Source organism: Boleophthalmus pectinirostris, unplaced genomic scaffold, assembly GCF_026225935.1.
Source record: "Boleophthalmus pectinirostris isolate CB_2022bp ecotype Guang Dong unplaced genomic scaffold, ASM2622593v1 HiC_scaffold_11, whole genome shotgun sequence".
NCBI lineage: Eukaryota > Metazoa > Chordata > Actinopteri > Gobiiformes > Gobiidae > Boleophthalmus > Boleophthalmus pectinirostris.
In genome coordinates this window covers 8,258,065-8,281,556 of record NW_026570994.1, presented here as the reverse complement: position 1 = coordinate 8,281,556, position 23,492 = coordinate 8,258,065, and the positions used below count along the sequence as shown (strand labels likewise).

General features: G+C 42.0%; 1 protein-coding gene across 4 annotated transcripts in view; it reads right to left on the bottom strand.

The window, feature by feature from the left end:
* The window catches only part of zeb2b (zinc finger E-box binding homeobox 2b), a 133,289-nt gene extending 111,284 nt beyond the window's left edge, over window positions 1–22,005 (bottom strand). For all 4 annotated transcript variants that reach the window (XM_020917059.2, XM_055163384.1, XM_055163378.1 and 1 more), the window contains exons 1-2: window positions 21,863–22,005; window positions 20,793–20,934 (exon numbers count right to left, since the gene is read on the bottom strand). In XM_020917059.2, coding sequence (XP_020772718.2) covers window positions 20,793–20,865 — 73 coding nt within the window. In that variant the 5' untranslated portion in view covers window positions 20,866–20,934; window positions 21,863–22,005. The remainder of the gene's footprint in view (window positions 1–20,792; window positions 20,935–21,862) is intronic.
* Window positions 22,006–23,492: the final 1,487 nt, after the last annotated feature.

Here is a 23,492-nt window from a genome sequence, read left to right as displayed (position 1 = left end):
TTTGCTTTTAAAATACTTTGACAAGATTTTGCTGTGAATTATTTCCATCATAATCCCAAGAATTCAAGTAAAAAACATATTTCTTCATGTTGTTTGTTGAAATGAATCATGGGATATGTAGTTCACAATGTTTAGAAGCTGTTGCTGCTATAAAACCATGCATTTAAACAAAGGAACTTGTAATTTGATATATTGCGAAGGTCCTTGATATTATTGCGAGACTTTTGACGGTACGATATCACGATATTTCGGTTAATGTTACATCCCTAAAACAAAACAACAAAACATAAAAAACACCACTGCATTCATGGAAAACGCCAATAAGAAGTTAACAAAGGTAGCTGTAAGTCAAAAACCGAACCGCTTTACTACTGGAAATACAAAGTAGAAAAAGTAGACTTTTTTTTTCTTTTTTTCTAAGTACAAAATCCCTCCAAAACATGCTCTTATTATGACAACCCAACACTGTGTAAGAATACTAAACCGCTGAAGTAGTTTGCAAACAGCTTCACCTGCACGCCGAGAGAAGGGGCTGGCGGCGGCGGCGGTGTTGGGAAGGGGGGTGGTGGTAAGCGGCTGCAAATGGGGGGTGGCGGTTGTGGTTGTTGCGATGGTGTGTGTGGTGGTGGTGGTGGTGGTGGGGGTTCGTCGGCGCAATCTCTAGTGCCGCACAGCCTCCTCAGCTCTCGCTCCCCTTTTATAAATTACCTCATCAGTGAGTGAAATTAAGACCGATTCTTGCAGGCAATTTCTCAATTTCCAATGCTAATTAGCTTTTTCTCTTTACTTTTAAATTCTGTAGCACCTGTTTAGGGGGAAGACATCTTAGGCAGTGTGAGCGCATTTAATCACAATTTTAATTAACCGTCCCCGTAGATGTGAAAGGCAACCAATTATAATGCAGATGAATGATGATTTTTCCACATTAAATTGTTTTGTTTCTTCGTTATGATGATTGCATAAATACTGCCGCCGTTCAATTTTTATCTAGTGTAATTTTGTAATTGTTTTCGCGAAAATAGAGCAAAGCCTGCACGCGCGCAACTCGGGATGGAGTTTGTGTGTTGACAAATTGTTTCGCGGCGCTAACCTCTTCGCTGCCGGCGGATCTGGAGCTGGATTGGCGCGCTTTGTTTCGAAGTCTTCCCCTTCCCCGACGTCTTATCTCCTCGCGACCTTCGCAAACTATTTTACCCGCTCAAAGTCATCCTCGCTCGCTGGCGGTGTATGTGTAAGCGCAGATGGAAGGTAGCGGGATGGGCTCATAATCTTAATACTCGCTCGTGAAAATATCATTGGGTTGGACGACTGCGCCTCCGTCGGGTTTATGGCGTCTCCTTCGCTTTTACGCTAATGTGCGCGCGGCGTCGGCAGTAAACGCGGCGTGCTTTTAACGCGCCGGAGCTGTTTGTTTTGTTCATAGCGGTGTTTCGATACGAGCGCAAACTTCTACTTAAGTCTTAATAAAGGAGATGGCCTAATAACAGAAGGGCTGGGGGAGACAATGTATGTACCTCTTAGGCTAAAATGGGTTTCATGCATTAGCAGTAAAGTCAACGGAAAGTGCGTCGTACAACCAAGTGGGGTCAGAGTGTACTCCGATGTGTTTTTTTGGTCGTATGTGTAACACGTTTTCATGATGTTGTTTGGCTCTAACTTTGGTTTTCTGAAGACATTTTGTTTACTTAAAAAGGGATGGGTTCTTTTTTATTTATTTATTTGTTTTACCTCAATTTAAAGCCATACTGCACAACTTTTTAAGCTAAAAAATAAAGAAAAAATGTAAAACATATGAATGTATTTTGGTTGTATTTTTTCCCAATTTGAATGTTTTAAAATAAATTAATAAATGTAAAAATAAACAGGCATCCATCTCCCAGTGGCTTGTCTATGGAAATCTCATTATGTATAATTTAACGTTCTGTTTCAGTGGAATCTTAAAAAAATATCAAAAAAATCTAGTATAATATAGTACTAGTATTCTGATACTTATAATAGACAAGGTTGAGGTGTAGTGGGTTAAGCCTTTGCCCCAAGAACCAGGAGGTAACAGGTTCAAATCCCCAATCTCGATTCAATTCCATTTCCTTCGATGTTACATTAATATTACAAGAGTTCCAGAAAGATACACAGTGTTGCTTTAAAGCTAACAAAAATAAGAAAAGGAGGCGGAAATTAGACAAGATGAATAGTTGCAGTAAAAGTATTTGAAGTACAGTAACTATTCCGCTTTATGCAACTCACAGCAAGAACTTTTGACATCTTGTACATCACACATCCAGCAGTGTCTTTCTATTCGCATACAGTACTACAGTGAAAGAAAAACTCCCAGAATGCCTCAGTGTTTCCCCCACCCGCCGCCCGCCACCCAAACCCCCCCCACCCGCTGTCTAATCCCAGCGAGCAGTGCATTCAGTTTGCGCAGATAGCATGCAAGAGCTGTAACGGACCAGACGCACTGAGCCAGGGCACGCCGGCTCCTCTCCAGCCCAGAGCCGGGGCCTCGGAGCGGGGAGGAAGTGCTCCGGAAGCCCCCCTGAGCTCTCACCACACCGGGGGAGGGCATCCAGGATAATAATGATAAAACAATATTGCGGACAGGAAGGACAATGCTGTTTGGAATAGTTTGCGAGACGTGGGTTTGAGGCGGATCGGGAATTCAAAGTTTGGGAAAAGCGAAATTGTCAAGAGATGTAATAAAACCTGAGTTATAGTTATGGAATTATTATCATTTGAACATTTTAAGATCAAATAACTGCTCAAAAACTGGAACAAAACGTGCTTTTAATACCTGGAAGCTAACCATTCAACAGATTATGAAAGTTCACACTACAATCAGTTTGCCAGTTCTATTGTTACAACTTTGTTCTTTTGCAACAACGAACAAAAACTTTGAAAAAAATAAGATACAAAAATGAACGTTGAACTTGGTTATTTAGATTAGCCACTATGATCTTGCCAACTGCATGCAACAAATTCTAGATATACAGTACTTCCCCATAAAATTATAAGTTTGTGGGTAGGCCTGAGATGTTAAAGTTTAAAGTTCTGATCACTCATAAAACACAATGGATTTCAGAAATGCGTTTTTGCTCTACAAACTCTACAAAATCTTGATAAAAATGTACAAAAACTAGAATAAGAATGACTCAATTTCTACAAAAACGTCAACAACACAAGAACCATTTGATTCTAATGGGAGATTTTAGACCTTTTCCCAGCCAATATCTCATTAGAAACGATAAAAATTAAGAATGTAACCTTCAAAATCAACCTATTTTTTAAAATGATGGCAACACACGGCAAAAAACAAAATCTAGCCAAGTTAAAATGACTTGAATTTCAAAAGTTGTATGATGATTTGAGTAATATTTCACTTGACAAGTAAAATGATCTGCCAGTGGAAGAAGACTTTTTGTTCTTAAAACATGAAAATACATCTTACGTCTTAAGAAAAAAAAAAAAGCACAAAAAAAAAAAAAAGCACTTAAAATAAGAAACAAAATCGAATGTCAGTTGAATTAAGAAAAACACACTTATTCCATTGGCAGATATTTTCACTTTTTGTCTTAATTGTCTTAATTTAAGTCACTTTAACTTACCTACATATTGTTGTTTTTTTTGTTTTTTTTTTCCATTTGGATTCAAAATTCAATTCCTAATTCAGTTCAAAAATCAAAAATTCAACACTTATTCACGCCTCAGTGTTAAGAATAATTCAGACTTTGGTTTTTAGAATTTTTTTAAGAAACATACATGTAACTTTTTTGGTTTCAGAGTCAACTTTGTCTTACAGGAAACTTAAAGGTGTCCTGCTGGTCTCCATGGAGATGCCATTGCTTTGCCTGGAATGTTCCACAGGGTTTAATAATGCCTCAATCCTATGTCCTAACCCCTTAGTAAGTACACACAAAGCCTGAATCTATCTTAAATTTAAACTTTTTTTTCTCCAGTTTTTTTCATGCTACATCAACACTAATTAAGAAATAGTTTTAATAAAGAAACACCAACATTCTGAGGTCCTGAACACTATAGCCCAGCCTCCTCTCCTTTGAATCTCAGTGAAGGTAAACAGAGCTTTGAGTCCTGAGCGCTGTGTCTAAGGCAGATCCGTGCGGGACAATGGGGCGACCCAGTATCTCCTCCTTTGTTCTGGGCTTAACCAAACTCCACCGTCACACTGCTTTTACCTCACTGGAAGCGGTCATCAGCACCCACACAATGCGGGAGAAGGTGGGTGGGGGTTTAGGTGGGGGTTCGGGTGGGTTAGGAGACAAACAAAATGATTAGGTGAGGAGAAGGGAGAAGGAAAGGTGGAAAAAAAAAAAAACATGAAAGAGGATAGAATGGTGTATTGTAGTTTTGATGTGTTTTATGTAAATATGCTGATATTTTTAGGTTGAGGTGGTGTAGTGGGTTAAGCAATTGCCCATGAACCAGAAGGTCACAGGTTCAGGATCCTCATTTAGTACAGAAAAAGGTTTATATATATAGTTTTAGTTGACTGCCATTGGTCCACATTCTGAAATTTAAAAAAAAAAAAAATTTAAAAAAAGCATCCTGATATTTATAATAGAGGTAGTTGAGGTGGCGTAGTAGGTTTAGCGTTTGCCCATGAACCAGAACATCACAGGTTTAAATCCTCATTTAGTACAAGAAAAGGTAAAATGCATAATATAGTACTAGTTAACTACTATTGGTTCACATTTTAGGAAAAAAAAAAAGCATCCTAATATTTATAATAGAGATAGTTGAGGTGGTGTAGTGGGTTAAGCAATCGCCCACAAACCAGAAGGTAACAGGTTCAAATCCGCATCTATTACAAGAAAAAGTAAAATGCATAATATCGTACCACTGGGTCACAGCCAAGAAAAAAAAAAAGCATCCTGATATTTATGACAGACATACTTGAGGTGGTGTAGTGGGTTAACAAATTGCCCATGAACCAGAAGGTCACAGGTTCAAATCCTAATTTAGTACAGGAAAAGGTAAAATTCATAATATAGTACTACTAGTTGACTGCCATTGGTTCACGTTCTAGAAAAAAAAAAAAAGCATACTGATATTTATAACAGACATAACTGAGGTGGTGTAGTGGGTTAAGCAATCGCCCACAAACCAGAAGGTAACAGGTTCAAATTCTAATTTAGTACAGGAAAAGTTAAAATGCATAATATAGTTTTAGTTGACTTCATTGGTTCAAATTCTAGAAAATGGGTGATAGTGTAGATTCTAAATAGTGGGTTTTTAAATAGTGCGTTTGCCCAAGAACCAGAAGGTAACAGGTTCAAATCCTCAGTTTCGAGCATACATATTGTTGTATCTCCAAAAACTTCCAACTTATCCTTGATCACGATTGAACCATCAAAGTTAAATATATATATTTTTGTGTGTGTAATTGAAACCACAAACAAAAAAAAAATCACTTTATTCACCTTCAAATCTTACTTTATTTGACTTAATTTCTAAACTAAATAACAAACTCACTGTATTCCAATATTTTCTTACCGACCATGTCATTCTGGCTTTTCCTGTAAGGTTCAAATCCCCCCTCTTCAAAGGCTACGCAGAAATATTTGAGTAGAAGAATGAATAAAAAACACAGGCACCTCCTAATCAGACTCCTCCGAGGCTGCAGAGGAGAGGAGGAAGAGGAGGATGAAGAGAAGAGGAGGAGGAGGAGGGTGACAGAAGTAGAGCGCGCAGGGTTCACTAAAAGTTTCATTACAACATCCTTATCTCCTTCTCTCTGTGGTTTTCAAAAAGAACACCATTGGAAAAGGTGAAATGTATAATATAGTACAAGTTGAATCCTGAATTGAAAAGCGGTTAGGATTAAAGGTGCAATGTGTAACTTTTCTTTTCGCTATACCTGCTTGTCACCATGGAGATCTTTGCCTGGACTAAAAGGCCCTATACGCAATTTTAGAAGCAGCTCCTGAGGTCGAAAATAAGTCTGCTGTGTACTGCTTACTTTCGAATTATAAAGCGTTTTATTGTCTGAGCAACAGGAAGTGCACGGTTAGTATGCTAGTGTTTTTTTAAAGCTTGGATTTATTAAATTATGTGTGTTTTCTTGCCCGAGCAGACACGCTGGGAGTGGGGTCCCCTCTCCACAGATCTGACCTGCAACTTGGCCTAGTGTAGAGGCGGTCAGCTGGTTGTCTCCATGGAGATAGATACGTTTAATGCCATATTGCGTAACATTTCAGACAAACTACAAACCTCTCTATGGATACAAGTCGAAAAGTGACTCTGCGTATCTTTAAATCTATAAACTTGCTATAATAAGCATCACAATTTTGTATCTAAAGTGAAAAAAACAACAACAATTTAAGATTTAAAACTTAGTCAAAATATTGGCAATTTTTAAAGTGTAATACGTAACTTTTCTGGTGACTGCTGGAGCAAAATTTTACTAGAATAATGTTATTTCTTCAACCTCAGTTTCAAAGTAAAATACGTTTTGATTTTGCAACACAACATGCACCCGAAACTATTAAAAACTTTATAGTCGTTATGTAACAGATATGCAGATTAAAGTTGCTAAACATCTTTTTCATTTCTGAGGAGACATGGGCTGTTGAACATATGTGACAGTTTGCGAGTGTCAGCTCTTTTCCAAATATAAGCCACATCCACACTTCCTTGTAACTCGCATGTAACTTCCTCATTCCAAATAGCTCTGACTACTTAGCAACCAAATGAATATGAAAGTAAAAACATTTCATAAATAGGTTTTCTAAAAATTGACGTGAATTTATGTAAGTTTTAGTGGTAGACTTTGTGACTTTTGTGGCGGACAGTTTGTTGACCGCTTGTTGCTTGGCTCGTATTAAACTTTTATCTTGTATTTATTCTTATTTTAGTATTTTTATTGCCTTGAAGAACTTTATTATTATAGTCTGTGGGATTGTCTCTGCACAGATCTGACCTGCAACTTAACCTGGTCGTGTCACTTTTTTTTTTTTTTTTCTTTGCATAGAGTTAGATAAGTTTAATGCCGTACTATGGAACATTCCAGGCAAGCACGATACCTTTAAGATACAAACTTGACAATGAAACAAAACAAAAAAGTTGCAAAATGTGTCTGTTTCAGTATGACAAAATTCCTGAAATGAAATGTTTTAATTTCAGTTTCAAAATTTCTACTGTTTTTGAAGAAATTGAAGAACAGACAGACTTTACATAGACTCTTTTTTGCTTCTAAAATACAATAAAGACAAAGATTGATCAACTGATTTAACCTGTCACCTGAAGTAGTTTGTTTCCTCTCACTCTTCGACCTTTTTTTGCTGATCTGTTTGTTTGAATGCCTTTTTGAACTCTCCTTGTCTCTCCTGTCAGGTTAAAGATCCTGGTTGGTTAAGGTCCACCTGAAGGCTGACTTGAAGCCCCGACTTGACGCGCTCTACCCTGGGGTGAGGTTTGAGGAAGAAGAAGAAGAAGAGAGAGGAGGAGCAGAGGATTGAAACCGATGACGAGTTCTGTCAAGACGATTTCGCACCGTTGGGGATAGGTAAGATGGGGTGGGGGGAGGAGAGATCAGCGGGGGGCAGGTTCGTGAAGAAAGGGGGAGGAGGTGGAAGAAATCGTACTATCAAAGCTCGTAGAATACCTAGTTAGTACCTAGAAATGTTAATTACTATTTTCCAGCTTGAAGAAATTGGCGATAATTAGTCATGATTGATTTAAATGGACTTTAAATCACATTAAATCTACATCGATACGGTCAAAGGACTTTAAACTAACCCCAGTTCTCACTTGCATTCAGACATTCATGCAACTGTGTACCGGTGAAGTGTCTTGCCCAAAAACACAGCAACCATATGCAATGCCAGCAGGAGGGATCAAACCGTCAACTATCAGGTTACTAGACAAGTTTCTTTATCATCTGGAGCTGTCAGTCAAACTTGTGTGACTGAAAACTGACGGACACATGCTCGGAAATCTCATCGCGTACTTAGTAGTACTGAGGGGGCATTTTGGGTCGTCATGGCGATCACCCCTCTCTCTATACACTGTCTCTCTCTCCCGTAGTGTCTCTGGGAGTACTAATTGCACATGTGCCAGTCTGCCATCATAATAAAATCAGAGTTGAGGCGGACATTAAGCATGGCTGCCTCATTTGTGCGTGTGCTGAAAAGGTAGCATAAATGAATATTTCATTACCTTAATTACTAAGGAATACTCCTTTCCGCCAGTCGTGGAATGAGTGTTGCTGTAACTAATTATGAAAAGTAATAACATTAGGGATACTGTGATTGCCAGTTTATAAGTCGGCGTCTGCTCGCTGTTGAGGTACAAACCGTGTTGGAAAACATACGGCGAACAGCGCTAAGGAAGGAAGGAAGTGAGGAAGGAAGTGAGCCCTCCATCAAAGCGCACATCTGCAAACGTGGGCTGTGCAGGCATGAATGGAGCCTTGATTATCTTCAGGGGAACGGGCGTATTTGAAATCGCAAAGTGGAGGTTTTAACAGGTACCGGGGGGCGAAAAGGTTGCGACGCTAGCTCACTCCATCGTAAACACTGCAAAAATGAAAATCTGGCCAAGTTAGGATGACGTAAATGAAGAAAGTTTTATCATGGTTTGAGTCAATTTCACTTCACAAGTAAAACGATCTACCAATGGAACAAAAAAATATGAAAATACATCTTGCTACACTAACTCTTTGCACTTAAAATACCGCATTTAATCCTTTGGTAGTTTTTTTTTACTAAGCTGAATCTACTCAAACAACCCAAATGTTCTTAACTGAAGTCATTATAACTCACCCAGATATAGCTTTTTGCAGTAAACGTCCACTTTTTGGCTCATTAATCCACCATTACACATGAACGAAAAATATCAAAGCCAACGTTCGCTATCTCCGGCTACCTGGCGCCGACCTGTGAAATCCTTTCGCGTCCTTTACCCGTACCTGCGCGCGTAAGTTAGCGCCGCATTACCACGGCTCGATAGTTCCCCCCCTTTGATCCTCACCTCCGCCGCGGGCCCATCCCATAGACCGTAATGCGCGACCACAGATAAGGTCGCGAAGGGGGGGTGTGAGAAAAAGAGAGACACTACAAGGTCCGCTTTGATGGCCATGCTAATTCCAATACCCCTAAGTAGTAAGAATAACAAAGTGCCGGAGAATTTATCTGTGGAATGCCAGAGCAAGACGACCGAGCGATAAGGTAGCGGTTTCCCTTGGGTGGGGGAGAGGTAATTAGACAGGACTGGCTGGGTACAGGGGAGGGCTGCTGGCTGCTACACGAACACTGTGAGACTATGGGAAGTAAAGGGGATCTTAAAAGATTTTTTTTTTTTTCCCATGTATTTGAACACTGTATGTTTTGCCTCAATACACACAGAAGTGCAACTACAGAATATACGCAGCTCTTGAGATCAAATAAATCAAACCGTGTGCTATTTTCCGAGAAGCAGGAAGTGCACAATTAGCATGCTAGTTGTTGTGACTGTAAACGCCGCTCTCGTCTCTAAAAAAAAAATTGCGAAATGCGCCTACAGGATTGGTTTGGGATGCATCAATTTAACAAAAAAGTAATCTTGGAGCACTGCAAACTGTTTAAAACAAACTAGGTCTGTTTTTTGAAGTTTAAAAACAATATCGAGGTAAGTTAAAATGACTTAAATGAAGAACTTTTGACTTTATTTGCGTAGATTCAACTTGACAAGTAAAAGTATCTACAAATGGAGCAAGTGTGTTTGTCTTAATTCGAGCAACATTCGATTTTATTCCTTATTTTAAGTGTGAAAGTTGTACTGTAGCAAGATGTACTTTCATATTTAAAGCACAAAAAGGCAGATCATTTTACTTCGTCAAGTGAAATTTACTCAAATCATTATAAAACTTTCTTAATTCAGTTCATTTTAACTTGACTAGATTTTGTTTTTTGCAGGGAAGACAGTAAAAATCAGGTCCAGCGCCCTTAAAATGGAGTGAAGTACTTTCGTAGACCATTAATACTTTTGAAATGAGCTGTTTATTGCTTGCTCAAGTCTTCGATAACTCCCCTGTCAAGTTAAAATACTTGCAAAATATACTGGAATTTAGGTAGCAGGGTGTGTGCAAAAAGTTAGACATGCTTTTATTTTGAGTCATTAAAAAAATAACAAAACTAATGTGGGAGTATACAGGAGTTCACTGGCACTTTTAACAGTCCTTAAACGGTAGGGAAAGTTCCATAGACTAAAATGACCTCCTCAAAAGGTTATAGTTTTGCTTTCACCTAAATAGCAGTTATTAGAATGGTGAACTAGTCATACGCGCTTCTCAGAACTCAGGACAGCATCGGTTCAGGAGAATACAGTGAGTAAGAAACAGCCCCCAGGTTTTTCGAGGTCATCTGTAGCTGACCTCTCGTCTGGCTCTCAGTCACGGGGCAGAGGCAGAGACCGCGACCGCCTGACCCCCCTCCCCTCCGCTCTCCGATGGGTTTGTAGGTCAGGAAATAGCCAGCGATGCCGATTCAAGGGAAGGGGTCTGTGGCGTTTAATTGATATGGGAGTAGAGAAAAATGACCGCACTTTTATGTAAATAGCTGGATGAAAGAACTTTAATAAAAGATATGGTTTGGTGTTGGTTAAGTTTCTATTTTGATGTTTCTTTGTTGTAATATATTCAAAAATTCTGGCAGATATTACATTATAGATCTGTTTCAATAAACCGTGTCACTGCGAATTGAAAAAACAAAGCCTCAAGTTACCAAATGTCTAAGATCAGTTTAAAAGTTGATTCAACCTAACTAAACCTGTCATAAAAAACAAGAATTTAAGTAGTTTTAACTTAAGTTTTTCTAGTGTAAGAACCTCAAAAATCATCTTAAGAGGCTGTTTACACGAGAACGCTTGTGGGTAAAAACGATTAAATATTTTATCGGAAGTGCCTTTCCTTTAGACGGCGTTTTGGGGGCTTAAAAACGCAAAAATCTGGAACCACCCTCCAGAGTGGAAAAGTTGAATAAGCTCTGTCGCAGCGTTTTCATCTACACTGCCCAAGCCACAAAACTGGTCAGATCTGCTCACATCCCATACGTGTTTATGTCACATACATCACCACCTAGTGTCACCACCCAGGGTATCCCCAGGTTTGACTACCCCAAATGTAAGACTTCTTTAAGACCTTTAACTCTTTCCCCCTTGGACGCCTACTTGGAACAACCCATACATATATTAGTATGTATGGGTTGTAGTGGCCCCCACCTATCACAGCCTCTGTTTACCATTTGTAATGGTCGTCAAATCACGTCTTTAGTGATACAGCGGAGGTGTCAAAAGACGTCATTAAGGAAAAAGGGAGGGTCGTCAAATGTAGTCTTCATGGGGGAAAGAGTTAAGACCTTTTTAAGACCACTTGCACCCAATCACATACAATTCTAATAATGACCAACCAACTACTATATCTAGAATCTAAGAGCCATGATCCATCCAACGTCTTCCTCCACTGTACTGATTATTTACTCATTGCTGAAGGCGCCAGAAACCAAAGTATTGTTTGCGCATACTCCAAATTAGACGTTCATTCACCTTGTTATTTTTTTTTTCCTTCCCTCTATTTAATATTGCACTTCAGCGCAGGTGAGTATACAAAAAAAAAAAAGGCTAATGAAATTTAAGACCTTTGTGAAAAAATAAAACTTGGACATCATTTAAGACCTTACTTTAGGAACATGAAATTTAAGACCTTTGTAAGACTTTTAAGACCCCATGGCTGCCCTGATACCCAATCGAATTCCACACACTTTTGACGTCACCGTATGCAAAATCACCTTCCGAAAACACTCGTCTAAACGCAACGCCACTTTTGCGTCTTCTGTTCAGACAGTCATCACGTAAACGTAGGCTGAGCTGTGGTAGCAATCGCCTTCATGAACTCCCACCCTCTCGAGAAATCAGTATGGACTGAAGTCATTTTAACTAATGCAATTCTAGTTTAGTAATCCTTCTTTTGAAAAATCCTCCGAAAAACATGAAATGGCCTGTATGAACACTCACTGCTACTCCCTACGACTTGACTGACCTCCTCCATCTCTTCCTCTGCCCTGTCAGAAAGGCAGCGGACAGGCCTGTCGGTGTGATTTGACCCCCCCTACCTGAGGAGGTGTTTGTTTGACATTCCCGTTTGACAGCGACGCGACATGAGGCATACAGGGGGGGGCTAGTCTGTATGTATGTATGTGCGCGGAGAAAAGGAAGGGGGGGGAGCGCGCAGTCAAAAGCCATTACCACGCGACTTCACCTCTCCCACTTCTCTCCGTCCGCCGCGTGACATTTAAAAGAGGGGAGATGCTCGCGTTCTTTTTAGCTCTCCTTGACTCACTGTTGCCAAAGGTTAAATGTACGTTTGAATAACACAGACCCCCACCCTTCCCCGTGTCATTTTTGACCGTTTTTACCTCTTTCCGACCCTGCACGCTCCTGTTAAGAAGGGTCTTGATCAACGCGGAGATGAAAGCTTTCCGGGGGAGAAGTGGAGGTACTTTTCGCGCAACCGCAAAATGACCTAATTTTGTCCTAATCTCGCTTGGCAATCGGCTGCAATTAAACCGAGATAACACATCTGAATTTACTTGCGAAGAGAGAGGGAGTGTAAAAGCTTCGTTAAAAAAATAAAAAGGGGGTACGGGGAGAGCCGAGGTGCCCGAGAGGCCTGTGAATAATGGAGGAATCTAAGAAAGTGCTCGCTGATCAAAAAGCATGTTGTATTATATGTCGTCTTAAAGGTAGCGTTCGCGTTGGCGGGAGAGAGACCCAGATTTTCCAGATGCCATCGCGGTTTAATCTGGTGATCTGTTATTGATTGATGCCACGGCCGCGACCTTGCCGGAGGGACTGTACCACCTGGGCAATCGCGCGTACATCAAGCTGTGTGTTTTTCCGATATACAGGATGTCCAAAAAAATAAAAATGAAAACAATATCAAACCACAAATGAACGATTAGACTACCCTCTTCTCTAAAACATCATTAGATTTAAGATTTTACTCAAACGTTTGCCTAGTCTTGCTTATAATTTGACTTCCTGATTGGACATGAGCAGCAAGTATGACATATTGTACGTAGATATGTTACCTAGCAACCATAGTACATAAAACAAAAGCCAAAACTTGTCTAAATTGCACAATAGTTATGATCTGACAAATAAATGACAACACCTTTTTTGGTAAATCTACGTTTAAACTAACAGAGAAATGTCTTTCTTGTGAGGAAATAAAGCTACTTCCTGTATTTTCCAACTTTTTGTTTTCTACTTTTCCTCGCAAACTGCCACTTAACTGATTTAAAACTACGATAAACATTTAGCACAGGTACATCATTTCGAAAATACAAAAAACAAACAAACATATGAAGCTGTCAAATGCACTTTCAACATAGTAAGGTGTCATCTCACAAACTCAGAAAAAGCTCACAAAAAAACATTTTAATAAGCGATCGAGATGATGACTTTTTCTCGTTTTTTCCCTTTTTTTTTTTTTTTTTCCACGAATCGTCACAAAGCGGTGCCCTGGTTTTGGAGCTGACAGCCCTGACAAGTCACACACACTGGTTCACACAAAGCCTTTGCCAGCTGTGCAATGTTTGTTCATTTGATTTAATCTGTATTTGCTTCTACGGAGCTCTATTAAAAAACCATGCTGTTTGTCAAAAGCGCTTTATGAGTACATCTGACTTGACATTGCAGACCGTGCTAAGATAAATATTAGTGACTTTGATGTCGGCGAGAAGTGTAATACAACCGTGTTACACAAAAGACCGAGGATTAATAGAGATTGTTTAAGAAATGCACCAGCAAATCTACAAAGTGTGTCTGATAAAGCCCAACTACGATTCACACGAGCTAAGCAGGCCTCAAACTACAATGGAAGACAAATGTACAGTTACACATCTTAATAATTTGCCTTACTTCATAGTGAACAAATAGTTTATTAACAATGATTCAAGCTTCGTAACTACTTAATTTCTGGTTTGCAAATGACATCAAAACATTCTACAGGATTATATTACTAAATACAGATGGAAGCAGTCAAAATGTAGTTTTAAAACGCAGATTTTTATTGGAATTCAGTGAGTTCTTGGGCCTAGTCAGTAATAGAAATGATCAGGTCAAGCATTTGTGGATTTACCTTTTGGATATTTCAAGACAAAGGGCAATTGAATCAATCTGAGAGTATAACATCGCATTCTAGAATCTGAAAAACACCAATTATGAGTTTTGTTTAGGCTATTCATTAAGCAGTTACTAAGCTAGAATCATTGTAATAAACTATTTGTTCATTATGAGTTGTTTTCTAGGTGTAGTCATAATGAAGTGTTACCAAATTTTCAAATCCAAAATCGTCTCTGAACAGTAAAAGAGTAAAACAAGCTTTCCACGAAAACATTGCAGATTAATAAGAGCTGTTTTTTAAAAAGTACCCGCAAAAGTACGTCTGATAAACCTCAAATCTCATCCACCAAGTCGTAGCAGGCCTCAACCAACAACTCAAAGCGAAATTTTGGAATTTAAATTTGGAAAATCAGCTTCGAGCGTTCACCAGCACAAACACTACACTGTTAGACAAATACTTTCTTTTCTTCAGAACTTGTTTTTGCCCCCTGCCATTTAATTATGAAATGGAAATGTTAGTTTACACCTGCTCAGCAACCTGTCGTCTGTCGCGCAAAGACTCGGCGAGAATGGGAAAAAAGTCGACGCGTGGAAAATGTCGAAAATCACAAGCAACAACTGAATAAGTGCAAACAGCAGGGCCAGACGAATGGAGGGGCCGAATAAAGACGGCGCATTCTCACTCCACAAACACTCAAATGAGGCATGATATTTTCAAAACGCATTTTTCCTCATACTCTTTGCATAAAACATGGCGGCTTAGGGTAAAGAGTGTACGCCCGCAAATGAAAAGCCCAAACGCATGCAATTATTTACCGGACCAGTGAAGTTTCAATTTGTGTTGTGTTTGCTTTTTTTTTTTTTGTCAGAATCACAAAGAATGACGGGTAGAAAACAAAGGGAAAAACAATGGGATGAGCACCAGAAGACAAATTGGAAGGAGAGAAAGACGAGAAGCATGAAAAATATTCGGGAATATGGCTTTAAAACGTGGTCAGACGAGGTTTCTAAGACCTGTAAGTCACCTGTGGACGACGCTCTTTCTACGTTATTCGAATTAGGGTTGTGTCGCAATCAAAATCGCAATTTTGAGTCAACGGAATGATCAAAAACTACAATTAATCTATTATCTGAATGTTTTTAATCAAAGAATCTTGTGGTAACTGAAGTTTGGGCCTCTACGAACAATCTTCAGTTCAGTCTTCTTCCAAATTTTAACGATCCTGGAGTTGTTTACATGATTTACTCTGAACTTTCGAAGCGTACATCGCAAACCTGATCCACTTGCAATACTTTGCGAGACAAAAACTGCGATTTGTCTTTTTTTTTTTTTGTGGTCCAAAATCGTGCAACCCTAGTTTGAATCATCACAGCTTGTTCACCAGCCCATTTCACAACATCTTTAGTCAAGACAAAACCTGGATGCCCCGTCTCTGTGTGTCATTGAATTGTTTTGGGTGCGACATCTTTTCTTGGCGTGTGCAGCTCAAGGAAGTCACCGGGGTAGAACTACTGGCTGCTGCTTCTCTCATGCTCCACTCTCCCTACACCCCACTTGGCATCAGTTCTCAATGTTTTTTTTTTTTTTTTTCTAGAACTTGTTTCGTACTCCCCTTCCCTCCCTCCTTCCCGGAAACCAATATGTCCAGTTAAAATATCACAAGAATTCGAAGTTATCCGCGTTGACAATTATGGACGCTCGCTCCCCTCCCCTACCCCCTTACCCCCTTACCCCCCTACCCCCCTCCTCCGTCCATCCAAAGCACGGGTTAATATCGCGGGCTGCCTGGTAGGGCTTTATCCGAACCTCTCCCAACAAAGGCCCCTTTCGCAAACAGACTCCTACTTTCTCTCAGTGTCCAAAGGTGTTTGCTGAAGTAAATCTGGCTAAATCCTGCGCAGCTTGGCCAGGGAGGAGGGAGGGAAGGTGTACCGATAATCCGTCTTCTTAACCGAAAAGAAAAAAAAAAAGTTCAGGGGTAGAAAGAAAGAAAGGAAAGAGAGAGAATGGAAGAAAGGAATCTATATCACATGATGCCATTTAAGAAGCTGAGGTACCCCTGGCCCTCCCCTCTCTCTCCTCTCTCCCCTCTTCTTTCCCTTCACTCCCTGCGCCCCATCTTTACTTAAGATTTGCATACATCCAAGCCCGTACAATGAAGATATCTCGCGACCGTTCACGCATAAGGGTCAAGGAACTTAACAATGTCCAAAAAAAAAGACTTTGGAAATGGACGGATTCGCGCAAACACCTGCTCGTAGGGTGTTATCTCGGAACTTCCTTTTTGCTTTTTTTTTTTTTTTTGCTCCAAGTATCTACGAATAGTGCAGCCACCCCCTGTCGAAACACTATCTGTCTGTCAGGAGAGCCCAGGTCCCTGCTAGAGTATGGAGGCTATAAAAGGCTTGTAACTAGGGGACGAGCATAAACAACCACAAACACCCTAGTTATTTCGCCCCACCACCTCCACCCTCCACGCCACAACCCGGCAAGCCAGCCCGCCCGCCCGCCCGCCTGCCACCCACCCACCCGTATCTACTCCCCCCCCCCTCCCCCCTTTTCATCTCGGGCCCTGCTTTTTTTTTTTTTTTTTTTCCCTGACGCTGAATGCAAATGCGTAAGACCCCGGGTGCTGGCGGCGAAAGGGGGCTGAATTGTGATTAAGAGGGAGACGAAGGAGCAGGAGAAGAGGAGGTTCTTTTTCTTTGTTCTACCCCCGGGGGATGTTTACCGGGAGAGACACGGCGGATCAGATATGAAAGGCATTCAGGTCAGCATTGATGTGAGCGAAAGTGAAATCGTACCTAAGGCATTCCGAGGAGCGCGGTGTCAAGGGGTCTGGGCCCGCCGTGGCTGCCTTTGCTAGTGTGTGTTCTCTGGCCGCCAGGCGCAAAAAAAAAAAAAAAAAAACATCTCCGCACAGCCCGGGCGGTCCACCAAGGAAGTCCAGAGCGAAATCAACGCAAAACGTGTCAAAATGTTTCGACGGGAAGCAGGGGTTCGCGTTCGGACTCGGGAGCATCGTTCCAATTTGGGGTTATATTGTCTCCGGGGGCGCTACGGGGCACTTTTATCTAAGCTATCAAAGTACACCAATATCAAGTAGCGCAGGAGCAGATCGAGATTACCGAGTTCATCTCACGGAAAGCCCACATTAGAGGATTTGTAGTAGGCCGTTGCTGCTGCTGCTGCTGCCGCACATATATTCACTGTCATAAACGCACCAACCCTGATCCCATCAAAAAGCCTCAATGACCCACAGGCAACACATGCGTTTCCCACATGAAATCCTAATGATATTGTAGCGGAAGTCCATTCATTCACTGTACGTACTCTTGAGTCACACACTTGGAGCAGATGGGATATATTTAGCGCGGGAGTGCGGGAGCTGGGAGAGAGGGACAGAGCAGAGGCAAGAGAAGAAGAAGAAGAAGGAGAAGAAGAAGAATCGGCTCAGAGAATGCGGCCTCCCTGCGCTGTGCTGTGCGATGCGCGGTTGTGACAAGACAAAATATGCTCCCTTATTAGCTCGCGTGGAAGAAATCCTGCGAGCCATTCTACGTAATTGGAATTTCATTGTTCACACGCAAAATAACGCACAAAAAAACACACCCTAGTTATCTGCTGGTTATCTGCTGGTATCTGGAACACTGTGCCCCCTGCAGCCTATGTCATCTCGCACGTTATTTTTTCATAAACAACAATCCGGGACGCCCTCTTTGTTACGTCCCCCCCACAAAAGGAAGGTGTCTCCGTCCGTATGGGAATGGCACCAGTGAATAGCGTCGCGGACAGCCCCTGCTCCTATTGACGGTATAAACATGTAAATGAAACGCATTACCGCTGACAATCAATTGTCCGTGAGCGTCTTGCGAAACCACCTCCTCCTGCCTCCTGCCCCTCTCTCTCTCTCTCTCTCTCTTCCTTATTTTTGCTCCTCTTTTACTTTGACGAAATCTTCCCCCACGACATGAGACAAAGTTTACAACGAATCTGAAGTTTCAAAGCACAGAAACGAAAGCTTGTCTATTCTTAATCTTAACCGTTCTCAACATTTGTCAAACAGTGAGCTCAACAGAACCAGCAGTGCCTCTTGTTCCTCTTGTTCCTCTTGTTCACATTGGCCCTGTTCTATTCCGCCTGTAACGCTGCTGCAGATTATGTAATCAACAGCGGGCATATCCCACACCCAAATGTCACAGCGGCCAAGCTCGCAATCAGGCAAAACGCGAGACGCTACTTGGAACATGAAGGCAAAATAACATCTGTATTAGCGTGTTTTATCTGACGCCGCCACACTCGCCGAGCGCAGAGGGGCTTTTTGATGTCGAAGCAGCGGCTGTGAAAATAAGGACAGGTGTGTGAGTGCGATCCCAGCTGGAAGTGACAAGAAACACCTGGAGAGGGCCAAAGTCTTCCAAGCGACCAGCCCAGCAAGAGAACGTCGTTTCATGTGCGTGTGTGTGTGTGTGTGTGTGTGTGAGTGTTTGTGCTTTTTTTTTTATTTTCACGGTGCAAAGAAAGACAAAAAAGTGCGTGGGGAAGGAGTGGACGAGCTGCAGGATTAATCACACTCGCAATTTGAACGGACGCAATTAGCAGATCGCAAAAAGTGGCAATTGTGCGTGATCATTTCCTTCGCAGACAACAAAATCTCCTGTCTTTTTCTAGTTTACACCAGTGCAAACGTGCTCTGAAACGTCTCGCAAACGGCCTTTTTGTCAGTTCTCCTAAATAAATCCCAAATCGACTCGAAACTGCAAGATGCACCAGATATTTTTCACGAACTGTTCCCCCTCTGAGTAGCCCACAGAACACCTCCAAAGCTAAAAAGTCATCAACGAGAATCAATGAGTCAATGCTAGTGTCTGGTTAATGCTAATTGACACACATCGCAAAGACTCGCCAAAATGGGAGCCCTCCAAAAAAATACAGTTTCTAAATCAGCGTTTTGAAATTCAGTGGAAAAAGCCTGACAGGTGGCACGCAAATTAGTACAAGTAAACGCGCTGCTTGCATTCTACCGAGTTTCGACGCAAAATAAGCTTTAATTGTCGATTGTGGGGGCTCATGTCATTTGTTAGTTAAAGGAAGGAGAGTGGATTGAGGCATTTAGCTGTTAGGTGCTCTGCTCGTGGCTGTGGCGGGTGCTCCTCAGCCCCCCAGCGGAGGGTCTCTCAGCTCCAGAACAGGGGGGGGGAGAGACAGAACGCAGAAGGCTGAGAGAGGAGGAGAGGGTCCCGGGGGGGAGGAAAGGAAAACCGGGCAGGGCATCTACTACACAACCAGCACATCCACAGTCAAATCCAGTTTTAAGAAAAGAAAGATATAGACACGTATTCCATTCTAGGCAACAGCTTTCGGGTGTTTTTTTCCCCCCTCGCTTTTTACAATTTAAATGTAGATTTGGCAGAATTCGTAAAAATAATATTGTGAATTGAAAGCCTTCGATTCCCCAGGGAGGGTTTAAGAATCATGCAAAGCTGATTCCCAGTGTCGTTGTGGAAAAAGAAGTGAACCCAGCCATAAATATTGACACACTGCGTATTTATAGCAACGCATTTTAATATTTTTATATCTGCCAAATAGACAACTAAATCTTATAACGTCTAAATCGTGAAACCACAACTGCTTTTTTCACAACACACTTTCTATTCCGCATGTTTGGAGCTCGGTTTACTAAGATGTCAGCATTTGAAGAAGGAGGAAAAAAAAAAATATCACAGCTTTGAAGATTCATTTTGTTTCATTGAATTCACGCCCGTATTTTGCCTATTAAAACAGGTGGCCCGTCCCGTACTCTGGACCGTGTCTTGTCCTATTATTATTTACAAGCGTCTCCCCTTTTACACATATGCACAGTTCACAGTGAAAACCTCCAGATGCTCTCCCTCTCTCTGTGCTATTTAGTGTGGAACAAAATGCTTGTCTGCTATCGATTGGAGGCGATCAATAAGTGAAATCTGATCTAGATAAATAAGCTATGGGGGCAGAGATTTAAAAAGTGTTGTGGGGCTGAGCAAATAAAATGGCTCGTTGGAACGGCGTAAAAGCGCACACAAGCCTCGTTCACGCACGCAATACCAACACACGGTATAATCAGGAATAACAGGGCCAGCAAATGTCACCGTAGATTTGCCTCTGGTGGGAAAGTGGACTCGAGGCGGGGGAAACGAAAAGCAACGCCAATTAATGACCAGTTTTTTTGTGTTTTTTTTATCGAGCATGTCAACTTGTTTACGCACGTTAGAAAACTCGCTCTAGAATAAGACAAGTCAATGTGGAAAGGGCCTTTTTATTTTAATTTTTTAAAATAAAACACACACAAACGCAAACGGGGGAAAGGAAGGCAGCGCTGGGTGACCAAAGTGTCCCCGTGTATGGCGGACAAGCAGCGCGTAACGTGTCCCAGCTTCGTTTACGCACACAAGTTTCCAAAAAAAAACAAAACACACAACTCCAACTTTGCAACTTTTCTGCTTCCAAAACACACTCGCGTTGGAACGGCACACACCAAGTCGCCGTGTTTTACGCACACTTCGCGACAAATGGAAGAGGGAGTACAGGGACACAGGGCAGGCACAGCGCACCAGCCAGTAAGTCAGCGAACGCTCCAGAGTAAAATCCACAGCTCTCCAAAAATATAATAAGTGTCTTCGGCCGGGGTCGTACTCACCGTTTTTCCGTCTCGGGTTGGCTTGTTTTCGCCGCTTACACCTGGGGCCATCCGCCATCATCTCGTGCTTCATTGATAAGTGCGGTGGTGAGTGGGGATCAGATGGCAGCTCGCATGGACTCTCCTGATTTCAGCCTGAGATCTAACGGGGAAAAGAGGAGGGGAGAGGGAGCACAGGGCACACGGCGTTAGCGTGCATGGGGCATCCGCGAGACCAGTGCAAAAAAAAAAAAAAAGTGGCAGAAATAGTTCCAGGCGCTTCACAAAAGAGATTTCTGTTTGTTTTGGAAGTTTTGCGGGGGGGAACGGTAAAAAAAAGAAAATATTTCGAAACGAACTTTAAAACTGAGGAAGAAAGGGAAAGCTTAATTTAATTCCAAAAGTTTCCACAAACGTTATTTACTTTATTTACCGAAATATAAAATGTAATTCTTTGTTATTCTATCAGATTTGATCTCGTGCGTTTTGTCTTAGGAGTAATTGAGCCAGATTTTCGTGGAAATTTCAAAAGCAGAGCAGCGCTTTTAAACAGAAAAGGGAGACGGAGGGAAAAGAGATAAGACTTCACTTCGGGCTCCAAAGTCTCACACTCCCGTAAACACTCGCCTGGGAAAATGCAACTTTTTAATAAACTCCGCTGATCAACAACAGATGGGAATAATTGTTCAAACGTGACGCACCAAAAGCGCGTAATAAACAACAAAAGCGATAAGAGTCCAGTGCGTTTGGAGTTCGGCTCGTCCACATCCGCGTAAATACTCATTATTGACTATTCTGTTTGTTGTCGCCAAAACACAAACAGACACAAGCGACGTGGGGTCGAGAGGAATAACGGGACGGACATCGCGCTGTGGCTCCAGAGGAGAGCGGAGCGGAGCAGAGCGGAGCGCCTGGGAACAGCACTCTTCCCCGGCGTGCTCCAGGAGGCAGCGGCACCGGCGCGCTGACATCACGAGGTAAAAGGGAGAGAAAAAAGAAAAAGACTCGCACCTAACTTCCACCTGCGCAGGTAACTCCGCTGCACGGCGCGGGAGGGAGCGCGAAAGAGGGCGAAACACCAGCGCACCTACCTGCTTTTGGGGAATAAGTCAGAGAGGGTCCTGTTGTGAGAGGAGCAGGGATGATACGGGAGCGCGTCGGTGAGCGGATCCTGTTCCACCGGTGATAATAAAGCCTTAGAAATAAAGCCTTAGAAATAGTTGGGAGGAGGGAGGGACCGCTGTTTCTGCTAGGGCAGGTTTACAACTGATGCCTTACACCCACTCCAGGAAACAAACCTGGGTAGGGACTGACGTGTTACGCCTCTTCTAATGACATTTTTTTCTTTCCACCTCCTTTTCTTTGCCGTGGAACACAGAGGAGCCCCCTGAAACGCACGCCACCTATCTTCACGGGAGGGGATAATTGAGGGGCGCCAAACGTGAGCATCTTCTGGCTTTTTTTCCCGTCCTCCCTCTCTCCCCTCCGCGTCTCCCTTTCTCCCCCTTTCTCCGGCGCTTCTCTTTTTCACTCAACTATGTCGGGCTTCGGCGCGGAACAGGCGACACCAGTGGGCTCTTTCTGCCCGCGTGTGTGTGCGAGTGTGTGCGTAAAGGGACAAACTTGGAGCGGGTCCACTTCCAGCGCTGACATGTAAGCATTATTTTATCCGTATACTGTCTGTTATTTGTATTCATGCTCATTTATAATTTCTACAATTATTTAATGCATGTAATTGTTTTATTTAATTTATACTTTTTTGCAGTTTGGGGTGAAAGCGTTTAATCAAATCGCAGTCTTTGGACAAATTGTGTAAAGTCACAAATAACTTTTCGAAAGGATTTTTACGCAGGATTATTAATTAATTACATATTCTTTCTCACTAATAGAAACAATTCAAAACGTAACTAACAATTATTTAAGATTTGGGAAATATGCAGCTAAATTAATTTTTTCATATTTTGAAGTCAAGTCGTAGTATAGTGCTGTGGAACTTGGGAAACGCGTGCGTAAAAGTTCCAACGCGCACACTTAACGCTTCCCTTTGCTCCAAGTCTTAAAATTGAAAATGATAATACATGTTTAAAGACACATCCTAAATTTGAATATCACAAATAATTACAATTAATTAGAAGTAAATGAAGTGGTCTGCTTTGAAATCTACATCTGAAATCTTGAAGTAAATCCACTTGTTTCGGACTGAACATAATTGGAACATGCGAGTGATTTTTACGCGACACTTAACCAAATGTATTAAACACCTCTTACTCCCGTCTGTCCCCGCCGGAGCACGCGCACACACGCACGCGCCCGAGGATGGAGAGAGAGAGAGAGAGAGAGAGAGAGAGAGAGGGAGGGAGAGAGAGAACGCGAGCAAAGGAAGCTCCACCTTTGCGCAGCCCTGATTGGTTATGTAAATAAAGTATTATTTGGTGCCCTGTCCTTCCACTGTATGGCTAATTAAATCATCAATCAAGGGGCTCAACTGAACTACCAGCACCCCCCCCACCCACCCACCCACCCACCCCCCTCCAACTCACCCCCCCCCCTCTCTTTCTCTTTCTCTCTCTCTCTCTCTCTCTCTCTCTCTCCAACCCACCCCTCACGCGCGCGCACGCAGACGCACGCACGCGCTTTTCACTCTTGACACACTTCTTCTTCTTCTTCGTCTTCTTCTTCTTCTTTACCCCGTGACCCCCCCCCCCCCCCTCCACGTCCAAA